This window comes from Piliocolobus tephrosceles, chromosome 6 (genome assembly GCF_002776525.5).
Source record: "Piliocolobus tephrosceles isolate RC106 chromosome 6, ASM277652v3, whole genome shotgun sequence".
In the NCBI taxonomy this organism is placed as follows: Eukaryota; Metazoa; Chordata; class Mammalia; order Primates; family Cercopithecidae; genus Piliocolobus; species Piliocolobus tephrosceles.
The window spans coordinates 87,266,207-87,292,301 of NC_045439.1; the positions used below are offsets into that span (position 1 = coordinate 87,266,207).

Below are 26,095 nucleotides of genomic sequence, written 5' to 3' on the forward strand. Positions count from 1 at the left end.
TGTTGGGGGCTGATACAGAGTTTATTGAATTAGATTTTTCTATTTACAACTGAGATCACATCTACATACTATTTTGCTAGTCTAATGGGTACATTATTTCCAACAAGCTTAAGACTTACCATGAATGGGCTCATTCATACAAAAACACACTCACACTAATTCTTTTAAAACAGTAGTGCATACACGATACTCCTCCTATAAAGCCAGCTTTGATTAAAAACCACTAGTTTCAAAGATCAGTCTCTGATTTTGAAGATGAACCAAGATGTATACATCGTATGATTCTAAAATCTTTTTTAGTCATTTTGTACAGCTGCTATCTTATTGGACTACAGTAAATATTTTTTAAAAGGACACTGATGAGGGGCACCATCTGGTGTTAACCTTAACCAGATAGCTGGTTTCCTCCTCCTTCCCCAAAAAACCTTTGGCCAAGAGTTCTCCACCGTGAAGACTGAAAGGACCTGGTGACGTTTCGGCATCAGTCCTGTTACCACTTGGAGGTAACAGAAGCAGGCTCGTGTCCTCCTTTAATTCTACCACACTACATGACTTGTGATTGGTTCTGAAATTAGAACGTTCACCATCGTACTTAAAATTTTAGGGGCATGAAGAGTTAGCTAGAACAAGGAAAAAGGAAGTTGCAGGTAGGTAGGTAAGTAGGTGGGCACATGAAAAGCCAAGCTGCTCTGTCCAACACCAGTGTACATGTGCTTTAACTAAATGAACTCAGGAGGCCAACAGCAGCAGACCTGCTCAATTCACCTTCCAAATCAGAACAAGACCAAAAAGCTCAGGCTTGAGTTGTCAACTATGCATAGGTTCCACCAGTGATGAGGAGCTCATAAGCAGGATCTCTACTCCTTCTGCACAACACGATGCAGGCACACAGCATGCCCAGCAGCTGTTGAAAGAAAACAATGGGAAAGAAAGGCTGAAAACCCTCTCACGGCAGGTGTGTATTTCTTTGTTGGTAACAGAGCTGTTTCTAAGTTCAATGACTTCAAATCATCAAAAAGGCAATAACAACACTGACAGAAGGAATTTCTTATGAGTACATTATTTTTTAAAGACCTAACTCTTAAGCTTCAGCTTCCCTCCCAGGAACTCTTTGTAAAGCCAGCAGGGAATCAAGTCTCTCTTATTTGGCATCCCCACTACTAGTCTAGCGAGTGCTCTCCAAAAGAACTTTCTGCAGCGATGGAGACATACCACATATGCACTGTCATGTGGCCTCATGGAGCTACTGAGCACCTGAAATACAGTTACTGCAACTAAGGAGTTGCACTTTTTATCTTATTTAAATTAATTTAAATGTAGACACATTCGACAGCAAAGGCCTGGGGAGTAGAATGAGCAAGAATGTGTGCGCTTAATGGTGGTCTCTTCAGGCCCTTCGTGTTTTGGAGCAAGAGGCTTTACAACAATTCACAAAATTCAGTATGTGAATAGTCCTATGGTGGAAAACCAATTCTGATGCCAAAAAAATGTAGTTGGAAGGTTTTTGCTTCCTTCACATTTACCATTTTTGAAATCCATGGTTCTGTGGTATTGTATACATATTATTTTTGAAGGGTCACTCTTCCTTCATCATTTTATTTTAATAAGTCCTAATCCTTCTGTGGTAGCATACTGGAGTAGTAATAAAGTCAAGCCATGTTATTCTGGATAAGCAAAAGGATTAAGCTGGATTAAAGAGAAAATGATTCTAGAATTTTTGACCTACCTTCTCACAAAATAAATTTTTTTTGTGAGATAATTTGCTGTTCTAACTTCTCATTGATGGGGACAAGCCTCAGTTATCTGATTTTAAAAGACAGGGTCCTCTGTACATATGTGGGTCAATCTAATTTCTGCAAAAGGTACCCAATCCATAAACAGACTCTCAAAGTTTGAAGTGGAAGATTAACTACTACTCAGACAAACATACACATAAGGATGTCCCCAATCTGAATTCTTCACGGTATAAAGTCACCCACTCCAATTTCTACCCTCACATTAACCTATATTCTGCCCATTCGGGATATACATTTCCTGCTCAAACCCATCAGTTTCACTATTTCACAATTTGCTGAGTGCTTACTAGTGCAAAGTACCTTAAACACACTTAAGAGGTGAATATTATTTAAAGTTTACTAAACAATTTAAGTCAATTCTAGACCGATGAAGTACCTAATTCCTAGAGAAATACACTTCTGTTCTCTGTACATCAAAACATTGTTAGAACAGCTATAAACTTAAATGCAATTATGTTCCCAGGCAATGTTAAATTGAGCAATAAAAATGCTAAGCTCAGAAATGACTGATTTGCTAGGGAAAAAAAAAATCTCTCTTCCCACCCCCCCCACCTCCCCACATTCCTTTCAATTGGTTAACTTCTATTATAGGAGTCAGCATTCTCAAAATGAGATCTGAGAAAAGTATTTCTTTCCCAATTTGTTTATTTCAATGAAATCAACTTGTATTGATTTTGAAACAAATAAACTTGATAAAATTCTACTCATGCTTGGGAATCAGTCTGCTTAAGAACATTAAGCTCTACACAATAATTTCTTATCCTCACCATTAAGTATTACAGGCTCATTTCCAAAGGCCTGTTATACTGAAATTCCATTGATTTTTGAAATACTCCAACAACAGACTTAGAAACATTACACAAATATTTTATCTCCAACATTATTTCTTGCAATGAAATACTCTCTTGCAATATTCAAGGCATGAGAACTAAACTTCACTTAGCCCAAATGTAACACCTAGCAACTGCAAAAATTGCAAAAAAATGACAAGTGGTGATTTAAAAAACTGACTGGCAAAGTAAAATGTTCTATGATATACCATGCAGGTGGTGGTACGGGGAAATAGGCATTCTTATACAAAAATAAGAACTTTTGCACATTAGAAACACTCTTTTCTGAGAAAAAACTGGAAATACCTATCAAAATTCATTCATACATTGATACTGTAATTTCATGGTTATAAATTTTTGCTATAAATAGCCCATTAATGTTGATTAAAGTATGCCTATAAAATGGAATACTATGCAGACAGGAAATTAAGAAGACAGATCTATATCCAAAATACACTAATTTGTTTTTAAGAAGGTACAAAAGGTTGCAAACTATATGAGTTCATTTATATAACATTTTGCAATGTTGGCCAGGGTGTGAGGGGAAGGAGGAGGAAGTTACTCATTTTAATGAATAACTGGTAATTAAGGAGGAGGAGGAGGAAAGGGCCCTCTCCACTGGCTTCACATGTGGCATATAGACCAGGAAAAAAGCAACATGGCCTTGGGAAACAGTTCTCTACGAAGTCTGCTCTTGATTGTTCTATCTTGAGGACATGCCAACTTCATGAGACTCCAAAGTAAAGACTTAGAACATTTTCCCCATACTGCCTTTGTAGAGAGCGAGCCTTACTCACCAGCAGTTACTCAGGAGCTTGACAAATCAAAACCTAGATTTTTGTCAATTATTACAACTAGACTCTTTAAATATAAAATTCATAATTGATCATGAGTTAAGAGAGTGGCTACTGTCAAAGAAGTGAAATATCCTGCTAATTAATAAGGGGTATATCAAAAATTTTAAAATCTCATTCTTTTATATCCAAAAGTCCTGTTATAATAATTATTGGTATTTTTTAGGTTTTTCTTTCTTGGTCACTTTGGTCCTACCCAAATCTTGATTATTTAATGGACTAGAGCAAGAGTCACCAAAGATTTTCTTAAAGGGCCATATCATAAATATTTTAGGCTTTCCAAATCAAGACAAAAATCAATCTCTATTGTAACTACTCAACTCGGCCATCTTACCTCTCTATTTTATCCAGCTAAAGTGTCAATTAACTGTCAGGTTTCCTGACAAAATTTAGGAATTTAATCTTGTAATTGGAGGCAGAGTACAACAGAGGCAGGGGTCTTTAGTGCTGCCACTGTGCGTGTGATGGTCATGTCACGCTATCCTTGCTCGCCCTAAATTTTGTGCCTAAACAAAGAGGGCCAAGACTGCAGAATCTCCAACCATCCTCTCCAGTTCTAAATTTCTATATTAGGATTAGTGTACAAGTACCAAAGCTCACTGATCTTTCAGTTATTTCTGCCTTTGTTCAGATTTTCCACACCCAGGGCACCAATCTATCAGATTTTGAATACCAAAAGCTTAGAATGTTTACAGGTGCTCTTAAAAACAAATAGGGAAAATTCTTTTATTATTTCAGATAAATTTTCTCCCCTTAAAACCCAAGTTTTTAAAATTTTCAAAACCACTCGGTTTTGAGTCTGTGAAAGTTCTGAATCCCTAAACTTAAGCAGTCTTGCTGAACTGAAAAAAATCAAGCTTTATCAGCTTTTACTTAAGTCAGGGTGACTTAAGTATAAAACACGTATGGCAGTCATATTTAAATTAAGAGACTAGTTAAAATATTTATTAGCCCCTATTGAAAAATATTTAATAAAGAAATATCTGGCAGGCTAAGCTGCTTAACTAGATGAGGGACATAGCTAAAGTGATTATTTTTATCAGTCTTCTACATACATGTTGCATATTTCATGACCACAAGTACCATACAGTTCCAAAGCTTTTTCGCTGCATGGTAATACATGTGGCTTTATTACTGAACATAAAATCATTAAGAATACACAGATCAGAATTCTATTTGGGAAAAGAGACCTTCCTCATATTTCATTATTTTGAGCTAAATGAATGTGTTTGCATAAATAATCAAAATATGAAATAAATCCCTGCTGATCATCAGATTATTGCTATGCAGAGCTGCAAAGTAAATACTTAGAAGGGCAAAGACCATGGCAAATAAAGAGGTAGACTTTTTAATGAATCATTTCAGGGCTGTCTGAATATCAGCAAAGTAAACAATCATCCTTTCGCCTTTCCCATTAAATACACTAGCTTCTATTCAAATATACAAAGAACAAGCAATTCAAGCAACTTACATTTAAACTAGCAATTACACTGGTTTTATCTAACAATTAAAAGATATCTACATTTTCCTTTCTTAAAACAAAAATTTTTTTTGGTACAAATGGAGTCTCATTGCCCAGGCTGGTCTCAAACTTTTGACCTCACGGGATCCTACTGCCTCTGTCTCCCGAAGTGCTGGGATTATAGATGTGACCCATCACACCCAGCTCTTTTAGCTCTTGAAATAAGTTTCAGGCTTAAGAAAGCATAAGCTGAGGCTAGGCACGTTGGCTCACGCCTGTAATCCCAGCACTTCGGGAGGCCGAGGCAGGTGGATCACCTGAGGTCAGGAGTTCAAGACCAACCTGGCTAACACAGTAAAAATCTATCTCCACTAAAAATACAAAAATTAGCTGGGCATGGTAGCGGGCACCTGTAATCCCAGCTACTTGGGAAGCTGAGGCAGGAAAATCACTGGAACCCAGGAGTCAGAGGTTGCAGTGAGCCGACATCATACCACTGCACTATAGCCTAGGCAACAAGAGCAAAACTCTGTCTCAAAAAAAAAAAAAAGAAAGAAAAGCAAAGAAAGCATAAGCTGGGTGCAGTGGATCACACCTGTAAATCCCAGCACTTTAGGAGGCCAAGACAGGAGGACTGCTTGAGGCCAGGAGTTTGAGACCAGCCTGGACAACATAATGAGACCACATTTCTGCAAAAATAAATAAATTAATTAATTAAATTAAATTAAATTAAAATTAAAATTAAAATAAAAAATTAGTCGGGTGTGGCAGGCTGTGCTTGTAGTCCCAGCTACTTGAAAGGTTGAAGTAGGAGGATCACCTGAGCTCAGGAGTTCAAAGTTACAGTGAGCTATTATCATGTCACTGCACTCAAGCCTGAGTGACAGAGTGAGACCCTGTCTCTATTTTTAAAAGTTGTTGCATTTAGTGCAAGAGACCAGTGCTGTGGTACCAGTTCTTGATTTAGATATATGAATACATAAAACCCGTGAGGACAGAAAAACAAGAACTAGAGGGAGAACTAACATGCAAAAAAACTGAATAAAGCTTTGTATTCCCAAACTGAAAGAAAGAAGTATAATTTTTAAAAATTTTGTGACATTCTATTAAAATATCTTCCAAGAATACACTATGACAACAGTTCATTTACGTTTTGAACAAGTCACTCACTAATCAAGAAAGACAGTAAGACAAGGAGTTCCCTCAACACATAGTCCCTCCCCATCCAGATTTCTGGTTTCTTTAGACCATTCTGGGTCTAGGTGTACAGACAAGAAATGGGAAACCGGAGGCCAGTACCTCAGTCACTTCCACATTACCTACATACACAAAGATTCACTGTGATGGGGATTAAAACCATGCAGGGCTGACATCAGAGAACCAACTCACTCTGATAGAACTCCTTGGCAAGCTGTGCTTACCTGAATAGCTGCAAATGCCAGTGCAGCCCAGATCACATGCATCATGATTTCTTGTAGCTTCTTCACAACTAGAGCCTCACACCCCTGTAACAAACACAGTCATCCTCATTAGAAGTCTTCTTTAAAAGTTAAAGCTGCAGATTCACAGGTTACTACCCACTGACAGAAAGGAAAATGACAGAAACTGAAAGAGGGGAAAAAAGATTCCATGATTAGTATAATTTACAGACATGTAATTAAAGCAAAAGACAATGCATTTTATAATTTACAATAAAACAATATGACATTAAAGACAAGCAAAAGGTGGCAGAAAAGAAGTCCCAGATGGTGATAAGACATGGTGAAAAACAGGTTAATCAGGCTAGACTCAAGTCTTGGCCAAGAGACTCACCTCAGCATAGAGGTCAGAAGGGTGGGCCAGGCTGCCATTACAATTGCTGGCAGTCTCTCTGCAGCAGCTAAGAGGGACACTCTGGTTTTTCGTTTCTTTGAACCAATCTGTATTTTCCCAGTCTGAGTAGTTGTGAATTCCACAACAATGCAGCTAGAAGAGAACAGGTATTATTCCTCACAAAACCCAAACACCTGAAGTTCCATGTACTACAGAGCTTTAAAATAAGCCACTCTAGACCAGTGATGTCTAATATAACTTTCTATAATAATGGAAAGTCTGCATGATCCAATATAGTAGCCACTAGCCACATGAAGCTCTACTGAGCACTTAAATTGTGGCTAGTGTGACTAGAAAACTGCCTTTTAAATTTCAATGTAAACAGCCAGGCATGGCTAGTGGCTCCAGGACCCCCATACGAAAAGTACATTGCCAGGCCAGGCGCAGTGGCTCACGCAAGTAATCCCAGCACTTTGGGAGGCCGAGATAGGCAGATCACCTGAGGTCAGACGTTCAAGACCAGCCAGACCAACATGGAGAAATCCTCTCTCTACTAAGAATACAAAATTAGCTGGGTGTGGTGGCGCATGCCTGTAATCCCCGTTACTCAGGAGGCTGAGGCAGGAGAATCATTTGAACCCAGGAGGTGGAGATTGCAGTGAGCCAAGATCATGCCATTGCACTCTAGCCTAGGCAACAAGGGTGAAATTCTGCCGTCTCAAAAAAAAAAAAAAAAAAAAAAAAGAGAAAAGTTCACTGCCCGTAAGGGGTAGTTTCTAACTAAGGAAAAACTTTATGTCTTACATGTTAAATATCTGGTTCCAAGTTAAATATTATTTCCAATGACAAAGTGTTTAAAATATTTTGTCTTAAAAATTTTGAGATTTGCTTTAAGATAATGAAGCAAAAAATAAGTGGGGGCAATTAAGACTGACAAAAAGTTGATATTATTGAGACAGGGTCGGGATGCAAACATCTATTATACTATTCTTTCTACTTTCGTGTACATGAAACTGTCCATAACAACTTTTTTTTTTTGACAGTTTGTCTGTTGTCTTTTCTGATCTTGTTTTCTAAAAGTATATATAGACCTCCCACCTCCCCTGGAGTCTATCTGGACTCCCACCTTTCCTGTGACACACACCTCTCTCCTGCATCATCGCCCCTTTGGCTAAGTACTTAGGGAGAGTACAGACTGGGGTCAGGGAAGGGGAAGTCAGATGATAAAAAAAAGTTCAAGGCGTTTCTTATCTGGCTAGGTGATGAAATAAACTTTTCAAGGGTGAAGGCTGGGGTCACATCAGGATAGCCATGAATGTGAAGGGACATGGCTAATTTACACAGAAATCACAATTAATGTTGACCCAATAGTGATTGGTCCTCAAAAACAAATCTGCCTCAAGAAAGCTCACCTGTCTCTGTACATAATCAATAGCCCGGCTAGCAGCATCAGGGTTGGTTCCATTGTAGGTCTTATACACTTTCTGAATGCTGCGATCAACCTCATTTTCCACCTGAATCAGAACAAAGAATTCAGTCCCTCAAAAATACTAGCAAAAGTAACATTAGTCAAGGCTCCTACTAAAATACTTACATGAAATGTTTGCAAGTTGCCAGATCTCTATGAATTTCTTGTAACGTTTTCTCCCTTCCTGCCTTCATCTTCATATAGATACAGATGAAGGCAGGAGGGAGAAAAGTGACAGGTAAAAATTCAGACATATACCACATAGATTAAAGCATTCAAAGAGAAGACTGTGTGCAAAATGGCAGGCTAACAATGTATTCAAAAGGGAGAAAAGTTGAGGCTTGGGATAGACGTCCTAAATTATAAATGGACGCCTTCCTTTTACAAATAAGTTTCTCAGAAGACTACTCATTTTCTTGTCCTAAAGGAGGTAAAACAAAACAACTCTGAAGCTCCTGTAAGATACTTTTAGGACAAATGCCAACATTATTTCCATTTTATTTATTCTATGTTTAGAGTTGGCTAAATGTGCAAAAGTAATCAGGTTTAAAAACATCAGTCCTTAGAAGTGGCACTTAATGAAAAAGCTGCTGTTCAATGTATTGCAAAAAGGAGACAGGAAACAAGCTGCATAGCTTATTGCTGCCAATTACTAAAATGGCAAGCAAGTATCATTTAGTAAAGTTTGCTTGTACCAGATCCTCCTTGCCCCTCTGAGGACTGGACTTATCTGGTAATTACAACAGTAATAAAATAAGTTGATAAAATTGATAACCAGATCATAGGTAGGGACATAATCCACTGCATTTTTTTTTTAGCACAGCTTTACAGTACCTTACGTATCAATGATCTGAAAATTAACTTGGCATATTATGTCCTTGACTTAAAACCATTAAGTTGGCCGGGCGCGGTGGCTCAAGCCTGTAATGCACTTTGGGAGGCCGAGACGGGTGGATCACGAGGTCAGGAGATCGAGACCATCCTGGCTAACACGGTGAAACCCCGTCTCTACTAAAAAATACAAAAAACTAGCCGGGCGAGGTGGCGGACGCCTGTAGTCCCAGCTACTCCAGAGGCTGAGGCAGGAGAATGGCGTAAACCCGGGAGGCGGAGCTTGCAGTGAGCTGAGATCCGGCCACTGCACTCCAGCCTGGGCGACAGAGCGAGACTCCGTCTCAAAAAAAAAAAAAAAAACCATTAAGTTATAACGAGAATGAGTCTACTATGTCTTTACCATGCCTCTAAAATTATGCCCATATTAATTAATTTAAAGCAGCTTATTTAGCCTTAAGTGGTACTAGAGGTAGACAGCAAAATCAGGCAAAATAGAAAGCAAGGAATGGTGAAATGACTAAAAAAAATGAAGGGCAAGAAAGGAGTGCTAGCACCAGCTGCCTTGGTGTTCTAAGTTGGCAGGACCCCTTATTCCTCAGGACAGGGGTGGAAGGTGGGATCACAACTCACAACATCTTTTTCTATGTTCAGGACCAAGGCATTTTTTAAAGAGACAATGGAAAACGAAATCCTGAGTTTGGTTCTTCTAAAGCAGAAATCAGAAAATTATGCCTCCCCTCATATAGGCAATCTATGTGCTGAGGAAATCTGAACAAACTTCTCAGCTAATTATTCATTTGCAGCTATAAATACCTATAATCAAGAATAATACATATATAATACTCTGCTATATTAAATGTGCTGAGGAATCTTGATATGTAAATATCTGGCAATTAACTTTAGATATTTAAAATACAGATTAAACAAGTAAGGCAAAAGAAAATGTTTACTCTGATAAAATGAATGTGTTCTATTTTACTTGAAACACTTAAACCACCTTTTAAGGCATTTTGTGAATTACAGTAGACAACATACCTTTGCTCTGTAAACATATCCCAAAACCACTACAACAACTTCTGTGACAAAAACCAAGAGCAGGATGATGACAAACTGTAAGAAAACATTGTTTAAAATTATATACAAATGAAAAAATAACTTTAAATACACTCTTGATTAAAAAAAACTTATCAGAGATAATTGCTAGAAGTTTAAATGCTAACTCTGTTCCAACTATAAGAGCCAAAGAGTCTCAGGTTCAAGAATAGAGTAGTGTAGACTAAATACTCCCGCGTGTTCTGACAACACATCTTACCGTGGCAAGTCCACAGCGACTTTCCCGGATTGTGGCACAGCAGCCAATTAGCCCAATGATGAAAAGCAGGGCTCCTACAGCTATGATCACTACAGCAGGGATGAGCGTGTACACATCTTCAAAGAAGTGGTCATAGTCATCATAAGTGATGAAGACATAGGCTCCCACATAGCATAAAATGCCAGCTGCCCCCTATAGAAAACAAAGTCAGTACTGGTCTCTAAGCACTGCTGGTAAAAATTTCCTATTATTGCTTAGTATGGTATTATTTAATGAGAGTTACCGTAACTGTTATAGACTTTTTTTCAGTGAAGCTGAAAAGTCTTCTATGATTCCTTATTCTGAGCATTTCTATACTAGATACAGTTAAAAAGTTATCCACACTTCACCTACTTTTCAATAATTGATGGTTCAGCTAGGACCAAGAAACCATAACCAAAAAATAATAATGATGACACACACCTACACATCCCTAAAGGCTTACTGTAGCTCAATTCTACATCCAATATGGATCAGTATGGTGGCAGGGGGATCCTTGCTCACTGCAGTTACCCTCAGTAAGTGGGGAAATGTGGTAGACATGACAGAGCTTGGATTTGAACTCAGGCAATCTGACTCCAGAATCTGCACTTCTAATCTCTATCTACCCCACCTCAGGGAAAAGAAAATAAACCAACTAGTGAGCATGATACGCACCCCGCTTCCAAACATCTTGCTGTCCTAGAGACAGTGAAATGGCAAAGCTAGAGGGCTCAGTCATTAAAGAACATTACAAGCCCTCTATTAATTCTTTAGAATGGTGGTTCTCAAACGCAAGTATATAGGAACTGCCTGAGGATCTGAATAACATGCAGATTAATTCAGGAGATCTGGGGAGGACCCTGAGAGTCTGCATTTCTAACAAGTTCCCAGGTGATGATGGTGCAGCTTCTTCTTGGAGCACACTTTGAGTAACAAGGTATTAAAGACCTAAAGGGAAAGTGAACACACAAAGGCATGCGATAGGTGTGCCTTATTTCAGCTGCTTCTCCAGGCTTCATTCTCCAGCTGCAGAGTCTTTCTCCGCTATCATCAATTTTGCTATCTTTGGGTACCAGCTCTGTGCTGACAGCCCAATGCCACTGGCTTATATGCAAACAAGCAAATGCAGTGTCAGAGTAAGTGTTAAAACATTTGGTTATCATTTGTATAAAAATGAGTTATCATTTATAGAGTACTTTGAAACTTTCACAAGAAGTATTTCACCATCCTTTTAAATTTAATATATAAATCATCTTCAAACTAGAAACAGCTGCCACAATGATATTGGAAATATCATTAACTTCTCTGAACCTGAAAACCCAGCTCATTTAAGTTTATGAAATTCAGTAAGCTTGGGGATCATCAGTATATTTTCTTACGCTAGGCCATTAGGATCACTGTCAGATGAGGAAGAAAAAGACTCCATTTGTGTAAATTTGGGAAAGTAACTTGATTTTTTTAAATGTAACATGAACTTTTTAAAGTAAGAAGACAACTAGAATAATGAAGGCAATTTTAAAAAACATCATTTTAACTCTCTTCCTCTGGTTTCCAAGAGGCCCCACTGCTGGTTTTCTTCCTACTTCCCCAGCTGCTCACTTTTTCATTCTCTTTACAGACTCTGAGATGTTAGTGATCTCCAGGGTTCTGTCTTCAGCCTTATTCTTTAGTCATTCTCTGGGCTCTCTGTGGGCTACAGCAGCTATGGCTTCATTAGTCATTGTAGCTCACTACCTGAGCTATCATCTCAGACCTACACATTTCCATCTGCAAGTTCCAGAGACACGCCATCCTCAACCTGTCTCAAACCCTTTCTGCCTTCCTGCCCAGCCCATCTAATCTTCCCTTACATTCCTATCATAGCAAAAGGTACCAGACATCTAATTTTTCCGGTCAAACATCTGAGGATTAACTTTCTTTGCCCCACCTCTATAGCCCATCAATTACAAAACTTCAAGTTTACTTCCAAAACATTATTTGAATACTTCAACTCCTCTTCAACCCCACTGCAGTGCTTCTGTCTTAATTTGGGCCTTATCCCCCTAAATCTTATTTATTGACTCTCCCTGCATCTTAATACATTCTTTATACTACCAGGGTTATTTTTATTGAAAACACAAACCATGTAATTGGGAGGCCGAGATGGGCGGATCACGAGGTCAGGAGATGGAGACCATCCTGGCTAACACGGTGAAACCCCATTTCTACTAAAAATACAAAAAATTAGCCGGGCATGGTGGCGGGTGCCTGTAGTCCCAGCTGCTCGGGAGGCTGAGGCAGGAGAATGGCGTGAACCCAGGAGGCGGAGCTTGCAGTGAGCCGAGATCATGCCACTGCACTCCAGCCTGGGTGACAGAGTGAGACTCCATCTTAAAAAACAAAACAAAACAAAACAAAAAGACCAGACTAAGGCAGAGCCTTACTTAAAATCAGGATGAGGCAAGTGAGATCCCAATGAACCAAGCTGTTCCTCCTTTTCAGCCTCAGATCTCATTACCCCTTGTGAACCATGAACAATATAGAACTGTTATACCGAAATGGACCACATATTCTTTCATTTCTTTGCCTCTGCTGTTCTTTCTAGAATGCTCTCTTCAAATGCCTGGGAACTCCTTGTTGCTCATTAAGATGAAGCTTAAATGCTACCTCTTCCTTTTAGAAGCCATTCTTGACCATTTCAGGCTGGATCAGCTGCCCTTGGTGGACACACACATCTCCCAGTGCATGGTTCTAACAGAATATTTATCAAAACGGTTGCAATTATAGCTATACTTGTCTCAACACACCTTGAGAGCACAAATTGTACCCATCTGTCCTTTACCCTGGTATCATCTAGAATGGTGCTTGGCAGACAGCAGGTATCAGTTAAAATGTATTAAGTACACCTCATCTTACCCCTTTCCCTTGAAATCACCCTCCCAACTCTATCATAAGCTTTGGTTTGTATTTGCCTTGGTTTATATTTGTATTTGTTTGTATCTGGTTTCTCTTCAGTTCAATGCTTATAGCTTTTAGTTCACTATTCAAACATTTGGCAACTTAATCCAGCTTGCTGAATTCTGATGGCCATTACATCTGGAATATATTAATATATCATAAATGTCTGTCATAAATATAAATGCTGTACTTACAGCAAACTGCCTGTTCAAAGGTTCTCAGGGTTTACTGACGTATTTGCTTTTGGGGCATAGTACTAGAGAATGAAGGTGAGCGCAAAAGTTGGCGGGGGGGAAGAAGAGAAATAGCTTATTTTAATTTGGGTGCATTTATTACAGAAGTATGTCAACTACTTAACACTCTTACCAAATACCCCTTTTTATTGACTACGTGTGTGATATATATTCACACACATGTACACACACACATTTTGCTAAATAGTATCAGTCCTCAAGCTAAATTAGAAGCAATCCAAAGTGTAAATTAATCAAATTTTGCTATTTGTTTTCATTAGGCATTTCTCTATCCTTTAATGTTATAGCTTTTTTTACTTTAAAAAGCAGTATTTATTTCTCACAAGGCTTGAGTCAAAATGAATTCCATTCCTGAGCCTTTGGTACACTTACCGAAACTTCGCTAGTTTTAGCCTATGTAAATTTGAATGAAAATAAGAGAAAACTGGAGGACATATGCACTTAACAATTAACCTGAAGCATAGTTCACTGATGAACTACTTGCATTTTAGACATAAAATGATGAGTTTTCAATCTAAAGAGGTTCCTACGAGACGCACACTTAGTGCTGCTTGAAGATGGGCCAAGGGAAACGTTTCCTCTGCTGCCACTGCCACTCCCCACTAAAAGAGGCACTCATCTGAAACTGAGACTACAAGAAAGCAGAAAAACCAACAGAGACAACCAGATGTACAACAAATGCAATGGAGGGCTGTGGGGAGATGCCATTTGTAAAGCTGCCTCTTCTTTTCTGATAGACTCTAGAACAGTTTTTTTTGCTTCCAGGCTGCAACCAGTCAACATCCAAGTCACACAACGAGATGAGAACATAACAAAGCTCAATTTGGCAACATACAGTGAAAGGAACGTACTAGTTGCACACTCCAAAAAGGAAACTGCACTGATTGCTGATATGAAACTATACACATCAAATTGCTTATAAATAGAGGATGTGTTTCCTAAATTGAAAACAGCTTCAAATTTTGCTTTTACTGAAATATGTGTATGGTGCTTATATCTTAAGCTGTATAATAAACAATTATGAAATGACACTGGTTACTCTGAAAATATAGAAGAGGTATCCCAGTAGTGGCTGAAGACCTAAAAACAGCCAAAAGTAACTGCTGTAATGATATCCAACCATCAATATGAAAAACACTCAAAAGAACATGGGAAACAGTATGGTAAATGGAAGAGAGGTTCTAAGAAATTCCTAACTAGCATGCACAGGGACTTTGTAGTCCCTCAGATTTTTCATGCAGAAATTGTGGCTATCAGAAAAGCTATATAAAAGGTGAGCTTAAATTCTTCTTTTGAAGGGCCATGACGGGATTGAGATCTATCAAAGGATCTGAGCTTTGCCAATAAAGCAGCTGCAAAGGAGGGGTGTGGGGAGGAGGGAGGCGCAACAGAAGAGAAGATGAAATGTAGAATTTGGAAGCAGCTGAACTGCTTTAGTCACCACTGAGAAAATCTGAGCCTATAAGGAGGATTTGTGCCAGGACAGTATACTAAAAATATTCATCCTTTTTACAAAGAAGTGAAAGGAAATTTAGGCAACAGGCTGAGGTCTGAAATTACAGAAAGAGTAATTTTTTAAAAACCATTCTTTATCTTTTAATAAGCCTATCCTCTAAATTAAGTCACAAAATTTTAAAACTTTAGGAGAGCCAATGCTTTTCCACTGAGCTGTTTCTCTAAAAAATAAACCCATCTTGTTATAAAATTTTGCAAGTGTATGAGTTCCAAAAGTATGATACTTCATTTTATGCTTTTACCCTTCCTCTACATATGCGCAAATGTGAAATCTCTTAAAGAGATTTCATTCTTATACGAGATTGCTTTTTCCATAGCTAAGAAGCTATTTCTTTTGGGGGGGAGGTAATTTTCAAATATTCTATGAAAGAGAAAAGTAGGTAAAATGTTAAAATCTGGGCCGGGCGCAGTGGCTCACACCTGTAATCCCAGCACTTTGGGAGGCCAAGCTGGCAGATCATCTGAGGTCGGGAGTTCGAGACCAGCCTGACCAACAAGGAAAAACCCCGTCTCTACTAAAAATACAAAATTAGCTGGGCATGGTGGCACATGCCTGTAATCCCAGCTACCCAGGAAGGCTGAGGCAGGAGAATCACTTGAACCCGGGAGGTGGAGGTTGCATTGAGCTGAGATCGCACCACTGCACTCCAGCCTGGGCAACAAGAGCAAAACTCGGTCTCCAAATAAAAAAAAGTTAAAATCTGTAAAACTCTTAAATTCCTTCATTTTCATCAACCACAGTGTAATTTGCCATTGGAATGTGGCAATAATAAAAATGAAACAGATTTGCTACAAGTGGGGAGATAAAGTAGCTCTGTTGCCAAAAGTATACCTATATGGAGACTTAGAAATGTGAAGGTGAAAGCATCCCACAGGACATTTTGGGCGAAGTTGAAGCAAGGAATAGAAGTGAGTTTCTTGCAGTGGTATGTAGTAGACTTTGATGATGGTTCACGTCTAGAACTGGCAAGAATCAAGACAATGTAAAGACAAGGCACCATCTGGACTTTATTCACCTAAAAGCACAGAGCCTGACAAATTCTTGCTTGCCTGTGTGAATTGCTCCTTTGGAGCGATTTTTGCCAAAGAATCAATTAGTAAAGTAGAAGTGACTGGAGCGTTGAGAGAAAGGAAAAAAATCAAGAAGTAAAAGACTGAGCAAAAATTGTTGTACTCCAGACTTCGTAAGAAAGCAGGTCTTAAAAGCAAAGGGGAAAAACAAGCAGGAATCCATCTTATGCATATGTCTTTTTAACATTTAATCCAGAGTTTCCTATACTGTCCTATTATTTTCCATATACCTCTTTTCTCTCCTGGGAAGAATCATTGGTAATTCCATACAATGGATTTCTGAAAGCTTCCCCAGACTCCACCCGTATGCTATTACAAGTATCTTAAAATCATCTTAAATCCTTTAGCATTCTACTTGCCATAATGTATATTCTCTAATTCAACCAGGCTTTCTTTCACCTCCAACTTAATCTGACAGAATAGTTTACGGCACTAAACACAACTACTTCTTATGTAAGTCCACTACCAGTATATATCATTTACTCTCCTACCAATTCTCAAGGAAAAAAAAAGGCCATTCCAAAGACTCCAAATCCTCTTTCAGAAATTAAAGCTACTCTTACCAAGAATTTCTGAAGCTATTAAATAATACCATTTTCTACCTAACAAATTGATCAACAGTAAAGTTAAGGAGTATTCAAAGATATGTGAGGGTGCAGAGAGAAGGGCCCTCAGACAGGCGGGAACACAAACTAATAGAGAATCATCTCTTTGGAAAGCAATCTGTCAATACATAGCTGCCTCAGCATTGATACCTATATACCTACTTATTCCACTTCCAGGAATCTATCCTCAAGAAAGTTAGTCAGAAACACAGATTTGTATAAAAGGTAATTAATCGAAATGTTATAACAAAATTGTGGCTGCAAAAATGAAAATTAAAAAGCCCAGGTATTCAGAGGTGTGTTTGCATTCAGCCCTGAAATTTTCTTAAAGCATCGTTTAATAATATAATTGTGGTGTGATCGGGAAAAAACACATATACCACATATTAGAAACAAACCAAAATGCTAATATTGGTTGTCTCTGGGTGGTAGAACTATGGGTGATATCAGTTTGCTTTTTAAAATACTTTTTAGTGTCTTCTTTAAAATATATTAGTTGCATAATTAGAATAATAGTTAAAATTATGTCTGAAATTGAGGCTTTGCTGTTCTCTCACCAGTGAATTAATTCCTGGATGTGTCCTTAACCAACCAAACACAGACACCTCTTACATCCTAAATATTTTAGGCACCTCCGCCAATCTCTCCCACTTATCACTTTTCTCAGGTCTGTGTGGCTTTGACTCATCCTGTACATGTTTTCTGATTATCTAACACAATTCTTTCAATGTACATTATGTTCCTTTTCTCATATTACTTTTCAAGGAGACAAGTTTTTTTTTTTTTTAAGTCCTACTTAAATTGGGGTGTAAAGTTTTGTGTTTTTTTAACTCACCACTATAATAATGAGAAAATTATTTTATTTATTTATTTTTTTTGAGACAGGGTGTCTCTATGTTGCCCAGGCTGGCCTCAGACTCCTTCGCTCAGGGGATCCTCTCATCTCAGTCTTACTTGTAGCTAGGATTACAGGCATGAGCCACCATGCCTGGCTAAGAGTTTAAAGTTCTGACAAGCCACCGTTACCATCAACATCACTATTATTATTGCCATTATTCTTAAATAAGAAATATTTTAATTATTTTTACTGCTATTACTCTGATGATAAGCCAAAGGTCATGCTCCTCAATTCTGCCTTATTTTCACCTTTTCTCTATTTGGTTTTTCATAATCATTATTAATCCAGCTTAACAAAGTTGTTCTATTTAATCCAATATCTACTGGCTGAACAACTCAAAAGTTCGGGTGGCAAAGAAACTGGAGATTAACCAATTGCCCTTGCCAAATTATTGTTAACAGCACGGAAATTGGCTGTTTCCAGATGGTAGGGCTCCAGAGGTTATCTGAGAAGCATGAAATTTAAATATGTATTTTCTCTGAGACCCTCTGTTATGCCACCCTACTCTAACTGTAAAAAGAGTCCACTACAACATCATAGGAGCCTGAGGTGCTTAAGCTTTGTAATGCTAGAGTTCATCCATGCTTGGATTATGTGTTTAACCAGTAGCAACAACAATGTAAGTTACAAAATGTCAACATTTATTCTAGAACCCCTTCAGTAGATTAAAAACAACACATAAATGCAGATAATTTTTCTTATCTATTAACTCTGCCTAACTACTAAAAGGAAGACAGTGAGGAGAAGGAAGAGGAAGAAGATACGTTAACATTTTTCAATAAAGACTTACTTGAGACCAGCCATGAGTAAGATTTCTGGGGGAAAGGTGCACATAGAAATTTAATTCGATGAAAAGTCTACCCTCTCTTCCCATTAGCTGTCAGACTACAGGGACTGTGTTTACTCTATTTCTCAAAAACAGGTCAAGGGTAGATATTCAATATGCATTTACTCATGAATGATTCTTAGTACACCTGTTTGGTCTAAGTACAAACTTTATGGAATACATTTTCTGAAACAAAATCAAACAAGCCTAACCTGAATTAGATCTTATGGAATAAAATTCATTAAATTATTTCAAAGCATGATAAATATCCTAGAAAGCTAATAACCCATTCCTTAAACTGCAACTAGAGAGAGCGCCCCTGCTGATTCCAAGTTCTAAATGATTACTCAGGACCTTGACAAGGCTTTTGGTCAGTGGACAGGTGAGTAAGAATGTAGCAAGAGTGGAGACATTCATTTTCTTAACTGCTGAAGACAAACTAAGACACATACACTTCCTATTATGTACTTGCTTCCTGACAAGTTAGATTTTCTTCTAGTGAATTGAAAACAACTATGAAAAAGCAAAGTTAGCTGAAGGTGTGTCCCATGACATATTCTTTGTCAGAGCAGTCATTCATAATAGGAGAAATACAGGAAGTAGAGAAACAAATTCCAGGATATCACATGCAGGTTCCAGTTTAAAAGTATCATATTACCACCTCGAAAGTGTAGGATGTGCTGGAAAACACAAAGTATGTACAAGATTTGTGACAAGGGAGAACCACACTTGAAATACCTCATTATAATGTTGTATTTTTTAAACAAAAGCATGATGGTATAAACCTCTTAGTAATTTGAACACACCAAGTATACTTTTGCCTTAGTCTATAGCCTGTTCCTTCAGTTCTGAATCCCCCGAATCTCCCAATCTCTTCCAAATTACCCAAGTCAGCAAATTCTTATACTCCAGATTTTTTTGCCAACATAAAGCACCACCCAATCACTTTATCACATCACCCTTTAATTCTCTGCATAACACATCTCTCTGATCATTTTTCTTCTTTATTTTTGTGTGTCTTATTTCACCGGAAAGTAAGTTCTATAAGAATACAGATTTTTCACTGTCTTTTCATCATTTATCAACAATATAAGCGCAAAGTAGGTGTTCAAACATTAGTGTTATATTTGTTTAGCAAAGCAAATTTTCCTTAATTATATATATTCACAGACATAAGTTGTGATAAGTTTTATTTATTTATTTATTTATTTATTTTTTGAGATGGAGGCTCTGTTGCCCATGCTGGAGTGTAGTGGCTCGATCTCGGCTCACTGCAAGCTCCGCCTCCTGGGTTCATGCCATTCTCCTGCCTCAGTCTCCCGAGTAGCTGGGACTACAGGTGTGTGCCACCATGCCCGGCTAATTTTTTGTATTTTTAGTAGAGACGAGGTTTCACCATGTTAGCCAGGATGGTCTCCATCTCCTGACCTTGTGATCCGCCTGCCTGGGCCTCCCAAAGTGCTGGGATCACAAGCGTGAGCCACCGTGCCCGGCCGACAAGTTTTATTTTTAAAGGCAGGATAAGTTTTAAAGGTTACATATGGCTTTCAAATACAATTTATATGTATAAAGTACTTCATATGAATGAATGATGGTTAGTGAAGGTGCCATGTTCCAAAGCTATTTCTAAAGGCATTTATTTAAAAGGTATGTGACTTTTTTGTGGTACTTCCCCCATTCTACAGGTGTCTCTACAGTAGAGTTATACTATCACCTCTCAGATGAAAAGCAGCAACCTAAATAGATATTTAAGATTATAAGTTCTATAAGCATGGACAAAGTTTTCTGTTCCAGTCCCTGTAATGCCTAAAATAAATATGAGCAAAATAGGTATTAGCCAATTAGTTTTTCTAATAGGGTTTAATAAAAAAGTAATTTGCATAACATAGGACTCGATTAAATAATCAACTAATTTACCAGAATAAAAACTTAATGGTAGGAAGTACTGATTTAAACTTGTTTTAGACGAGCCCTCTTTGGTCAAATTAAATGACTTACCAAATTAAAAATCCTGTCTGACCTTGGTACAAAGGTACAGTTTACAGAATAGGCTAATGACTATTTAATACAATAGCCTTGGCTGGGCGCGGTGGCTCATGCCTGTAATTCTAGCATTTTGGGAGGCCGAGGCAGGCAGATCACGAGGTGAGGAGTTTGAGACCAGCCTGGCCAATATGGTGAACTTCTGTCTCTATTAAAAAAATACAAAAATTAGCCAGGCATGGTGGCGCACGCCTGTAGTCCCCGCTACTCGGGAGTCTGAGGCAGGTAGATCACTCGAACCCGGGAGATGGAGGTTGCAGTCAGCCAAGATCATGCCACTGCACTCCAGCCTGGGCGACAGAGTGAGACTTCATCTCAAAAAAAAAAAAAAAAAAGCCTTTAAAATTTAGTTATTTACCTCAAACATTTCTAACCTTCTTCAATAAATCCTCATGGGTCCAGCATGAATACACTTACATTTAAAGCCTTATCACTCCATAAAAACAGAGATCCAAGTTGATACAAGTTGTACATCCTTTCACTTGTCCAAGATTATCTTTCAAGCTACAAATCCTAATATTCTAGAATTTGGTGAGAAACTGTCTTGGAGTGTTTTCTGTTACTTAGAACAGAATACCTGAAACTGGGTAATTTAAGAATTTTTTTACATAAATGGAGGCTGAGAAGTTCGAGGTCAAGGGGCCGTATCTGGTCAGGGCCTTCTGCAGAGTCCTGAGGTGGCCCAGGACATCACACATGGTGAGGGGGCTGAGCATGCTGGCTCAGGTCTCTCTGCCTCTTCTTATAAAGCCACCAGTCCCATTCCCATGAAAACCCAATAATCCATTAATCCATGAATGGATTAATCCATTCATGAGGGTAGAGCCCTCATGACCCAATCACCCCTTAAAGGCCCCACCTCTCAATACGGGCACATTCTGGGAATGCAGTTTCAACATGAATTTTAGAAAGGACAAACATTCTAACCATAGCAGAAGTTCCCTATTTCCATTAAGACAAATTTCAGGATTTTAGAAATGATTGTTTCTGCTTTCGGTTTGTGCCTTTCCACAGTAACATTATTACAGCATTGTTCCAAACTATCTACACCAAATCAACAGTAGCGATTTTAGCTGTCAGATAATTTATAGCCTGAGTATTTCAGGTATATATCTATCTCCATGTCACAGCTCAATGAACAAACTGACAGCTGAATCAGGATATCAAGACATAAGAAAGTGTAGTTTAAAGGTCTTGCCAAAGCAATTAAACTTTGACCCTTGTTAACAATCAGCCATTACCATCTGACAGTTAAGAGCCAGTGCAACATAGTTTTTATTGCCTACAGTTGCCCAAGAGAACCTAGGTAAACATTTGATATGCTCTATGGAGAGTATGTTTATTCTTCCCCTTATATATCTCAAGGCATTAAAAGGAGGGAGGGGCCACTATATAAGAATACATTTATTAAAACTGAAGAATGCATTACAAACTCCCAGGAAGAACCTTTTAACATTTTTTAATGTACTTCCCCATAATGACTTAATTCAAAAGAAAACAAAGTGTCACGTAAATTCTGGTACAGTTTCTAATTTTAGCAATGTTAAAATCGGCATGCTTTAGAGAAGTGATTCTAACAAGTTTCTTCTCTTTACAAATCTTTTGAAATCACACTTTGTCCTAACACCACAGTCTCTAGAGTATGGGACCACCTGGGTTTGAACGCAGGCTGTACCACACCTTGGGTGTGCTTAGCTCAGTCAACCTTAATGTTCTCCTCTAAAATATACATAATATTCCCTGCTAGATGGGAAAGCTGTGAGGATACACCATGTAAAGTGTTTAGCACAGTGCCTGGGGTGTAGTAACTCAAATGTTAGTTGCCATCACCCATCATCATCAGATTCCCACAGTTAGTCCATAAACTAATACTTTCTTGGGAGACATACCTAATGTTGTTTCCTCATTAGTTACGTAGCACTGTGCTACATGTGCCCCCAGCGTATCTGCTTAACTTCCTTAACACAACTCACAAAAACTTTACTACCCTACTAACCAAGACAAAGGGTATTTTTACTAAACATTACCACTTCAGTCTTGGCAATAACCCACCATAAAAAGCACCACAGAAGTTCAAAATAACTTTCTTCACTGGAATAACAGTACATATACTTACACAATATCCAGAGATTCAGAGGAATCACTTAGAACTGATATTTGAGTAAATAAAAATCTAATTTAAAGAAAATGGTTACTATAGTTCCAATATTTTGTTACACGAACAATTCCAGTCCCTGAGCTTGAATAACCTAAAATTCACCTAATATTCTTCAAAATCAAATAGTTATGGCCATAAATTCACAAGGAATAGTAAAGAGTACAGAGCCACATCTTTGCCTCTTAGGTAGCTTACTAGCTAACAAAGTGTTTCTCATTTGGGGACCCCTGAAAATTATTTTTCCTTTTAAAAAAGCCTGTAACTCTACTAAATAAATAAATAAATAAATAAGAACACACGGTGCTTGGTTTTCTGTTCCTGCATTAGTTTGCTGAGGATGATGGCTTCCTGCTCCATCCATGTCCCTGCAAAGGACATGATCTCATTTTTTTGTGGCTGCGTGGTGTCCCATGGTGTATATGTGCCACATTTTCTTTGTCCAGTCTACCACTGATGGCCATTTGGGTTGGCTCCATGTTTTTGCTGTTGTGAATGGTGCTGCAGTGAATATATGCCTGCATGTGTCTTTATAATAGAATGACTTACATTCCCTTGGGTATGTACCCAGTAGTGGGATTGCTGGGTCAAATGGTAGAAGAACGTCATATAATTTCTACATGCCAAGAAATAGTATTCTTCTTTTCATTTGTTTTCCAGTCATTTAGAAATGTAAATACTATTCTCGGCTCTCAGGTTGTAGAAAAACAGGTAGCTAACCGTTTTGTGCTCTTGGGCCAGAGACTGCTGACTCCTGGTTTACAACGAGATGCTATGAGAGTTAATGACTTAATCATTGTAGAAGATATTTCTCTTTAGGGAATAAAAAATGTTATGGATGCATAAGTAGCAGTAGGTCTATAGATACGTATTAAATTAGCAAAAGATGCCCTTATAATGGTCAGATTCACAAATCATGCCACATCTTCAAGGAAGAGACTGATACGACTTTTGCTAATGGAACTGGTGCTACACGTGCATTTCATTCTGCACAATAAACTCAAGAAACTGAAAAAATAAAATAAATAAATAAATAAGCCTGTAACTCAAATTAAAGTATAAGAAACACTGCTCTAACTGGAAAAGAAAAAACCACGGAAATCCCAGTGTCGCCTGGGTGGTTGCGAACAGGTACTACCTCCCAGTTAGGACTCTTCTCTTCACACACAAATGCCCTGATGGATTCTGGCAATACAAGTGTGTAGTAAGTGCTTTTAAATATATAACCATCCTTTTATGAGACAGCTGTTTTATCCCTTGTTGGGGGGTCGGGGGAGGAGGGAAGATTCTTTCCAGAACAGGTGTGCGTATGCGTGGGAGGGAGGAGCTGAATGGGGACCAGTGATAACGGGGAGGAGGAAGAGGCACAGAGTGTGTTAACAGGAATGTTCAAGGAGTACTTTGGCGACTGTGGACAGAGCAATTTGTCCAGGGCACTCAAGTGTTTAAGGAAATGACGAGTTCAGAGGGGCAAGGTGATTTGGGATCAGACTGAGGACTTCAGCTGCAAGACCGGGGGAAGGAGCTGAACCTTATTCTACCGCTGAAGCTTCTGTTTTCCTTATTTTTAGATCAAGTGATGTGATAGAAGAAACGTTTTAAAAGGTTTATCCGGGTGCAAAGTCCAGATGGGCTGGAGGGTGGAGAGACGGACAGGCACAACATAGGTTACTATAAAAGTCGCTGGTGACATAAGGACCCAAACTAAGATGACATCGTTATAAACATTCCTTTCTCCGAGGGCGTATCCCCTAAAAATTCATAAGCCACCTTTTATTGAAAGTGAACTAATCACTTTCAAAATCTTGTGTCATCTCCATCATATATTTAACCAAGGCTTATAATCTCACGGTTTGTTCACCCTCACGACCAAAACAAATAGACCGACGTTCTTGGTCAATGGATTATTTAGCTCCTCGAGTTGAAACCCTTCATTTTCTGGGCTGGCGACAGCCAGCCGGTTCCCCACACACAAAGGGCGTTAAGTGGAACCCTCGCCCCGACTCCGCGGCGTCCCCGCGGATCTGCCCGCCTCGGGACGGCCACTCGTCTGAGGGGCCCCGACAAAGAGCGCGGAACCTGAGCCTCTGGGGAAGATCCTATTTCGAGCCTGACGTCCTGTTAAAGTCTGCAATGAGCGCTCTCAGTCCAGCCGGCGACTCCAGGGCGAGACGTGGGCTCCTGGCACGGAGCCAGCCCGCGTGGGCCGAGCGCGAAGGCGCCGGCTGGAGACCGTGGAGTCCCCGAGGGCCTCCCCTCGCCGTCCTCCACGCCCGGGCTCCCGGCTTGGTCCGGCAGGGACCTCGCGAAGCGGCCTCAAACCCGGCCCTCCCCTCGCCTCAGCCGCCTGAGGGCCCGAGCGAGGCCCCTGCGCGCCCGCCCAGGCCCAGGCCCGGCTCGGAGCCCACGGGCGCCTTCGCCGCAGCCTCGCCCGGCCCCGCCGCCGGACCCTCGCCCTGCCCGGCCCCGCTCACCCAGAAGATGAGGTTGAGAAAGACCAGCACGGTCTTGGAGGAGGTGATGCCGCACTGGCCCATGGCGCCAGTGGCCCGCGAAGGCCCGGCCCGGAGAGCGGGGCTGCGCTCACCGAGAGAGCGGCAATGGCGGCGGCGCCTTCTCGCTCGGAACTGCACGGCCTGCGCGGCGCTCCCCGCAGCCCCTGCGCCGTCGCGCAGCCCCGACCCCAGCTAGCGCCTCGCTCCTCCGCGCAGCCGCCGCAGTCCCCTCACAGCTCCCGCGCCGCTCCCTGGCAACCGAGTCCCGCCCCCCACGGCCGGCCGCTTCAGCCAATCACCTCTGCGGTGGCTGCAGTGAGGCCACGCCTCTTAAAGGACCCAAGGCCTCAGCCACTTTTCTTGGCCTCTGGCCGCCCTTGGATGCAGATGCTCCGTGGGGAGGTTCTGGTGGACCAAACCCACTCTCCTCCTATGACTTACGTTTACTATGCCACCCTTACAGATGATTCTGAGTGATTCAGAGCCCTCTGAGTGCTATCTTTCTACCTAGCCCATTCTCCCCTAGGAAGGTTGGAGACACTAATCTCTCCCTGACCAGAGATTCTCCTGATGGGGTTAAAATCTTGGCAGCACTGTTGGTGAGAAGTGCAAAGAACAACAACAAATACTTATGGAGAAACTTATTGTGCCAGGCGCTGGGCTAGCTCTCAGAAGAGTCAGAGAGGAGAAAAGGCTGGTGATGGCGTTGGCAAGGCAGAGACATGTTTGTGTGGGTGAGTGGTTGGGAACAAGGTCTATTCCAGGGTAGTAAGTTTTGGACCAAGATTCGCAACGATTACAGAAACATCTCTTTGCATTGCAACATTTCACACTCTTCCCCCAATCTCGAATCCGTCATAGCAGTTAATTATTGCGTGCTTACCAGGTACCAGGCTCCATTAGTTCA

The 26,095-nt window shown here is 39.8% G+C and overlaps 1 protein-coding gene across 2 annotated transcripts; it reads right to left on the bottom strand.

Annotated features, from left to right (window-relative positions):
• TSPAN3 (tetraspanin 3) lies at positions 1-25,504 on the bottom strand. 2 transcript variants are annotated; one of them, XM_023197613.1, is made up of 7 exons: positions 25,168-25,504; positions 10,369-10,560; positions 10,092-10,166; positions 8,167-8,268; positions 6,755-6,907; positions 6,364-6,447; positions 1-904 (listed from the first exon to the last, which is right to left on the bottom strand). In XM_023197613.1, exons 1-7 carry the CDS (start codon positions 25,228-25,230, stop codon positions 812-814), a joined length of 762 nt encoding a protein of 253 aa, XP_023053381.1. In that variant the 5' UTR covers positions 25,231-25,504; the 3' UTR covers positions 1-811. The 2 variants fall into 2 exon arrangements, with proteins under 2 accessions (XP_023053381.1, XP_023053382.1); XM_023197614.1 differs by lacking the exon at positions 25,168-25,504 and having other exon boundaries at positions 10,369-10,442; positions 10,475-10,538.
• Between the last annotated feature and the right edge of the window lie 591 nt (positions 25,505-26,095).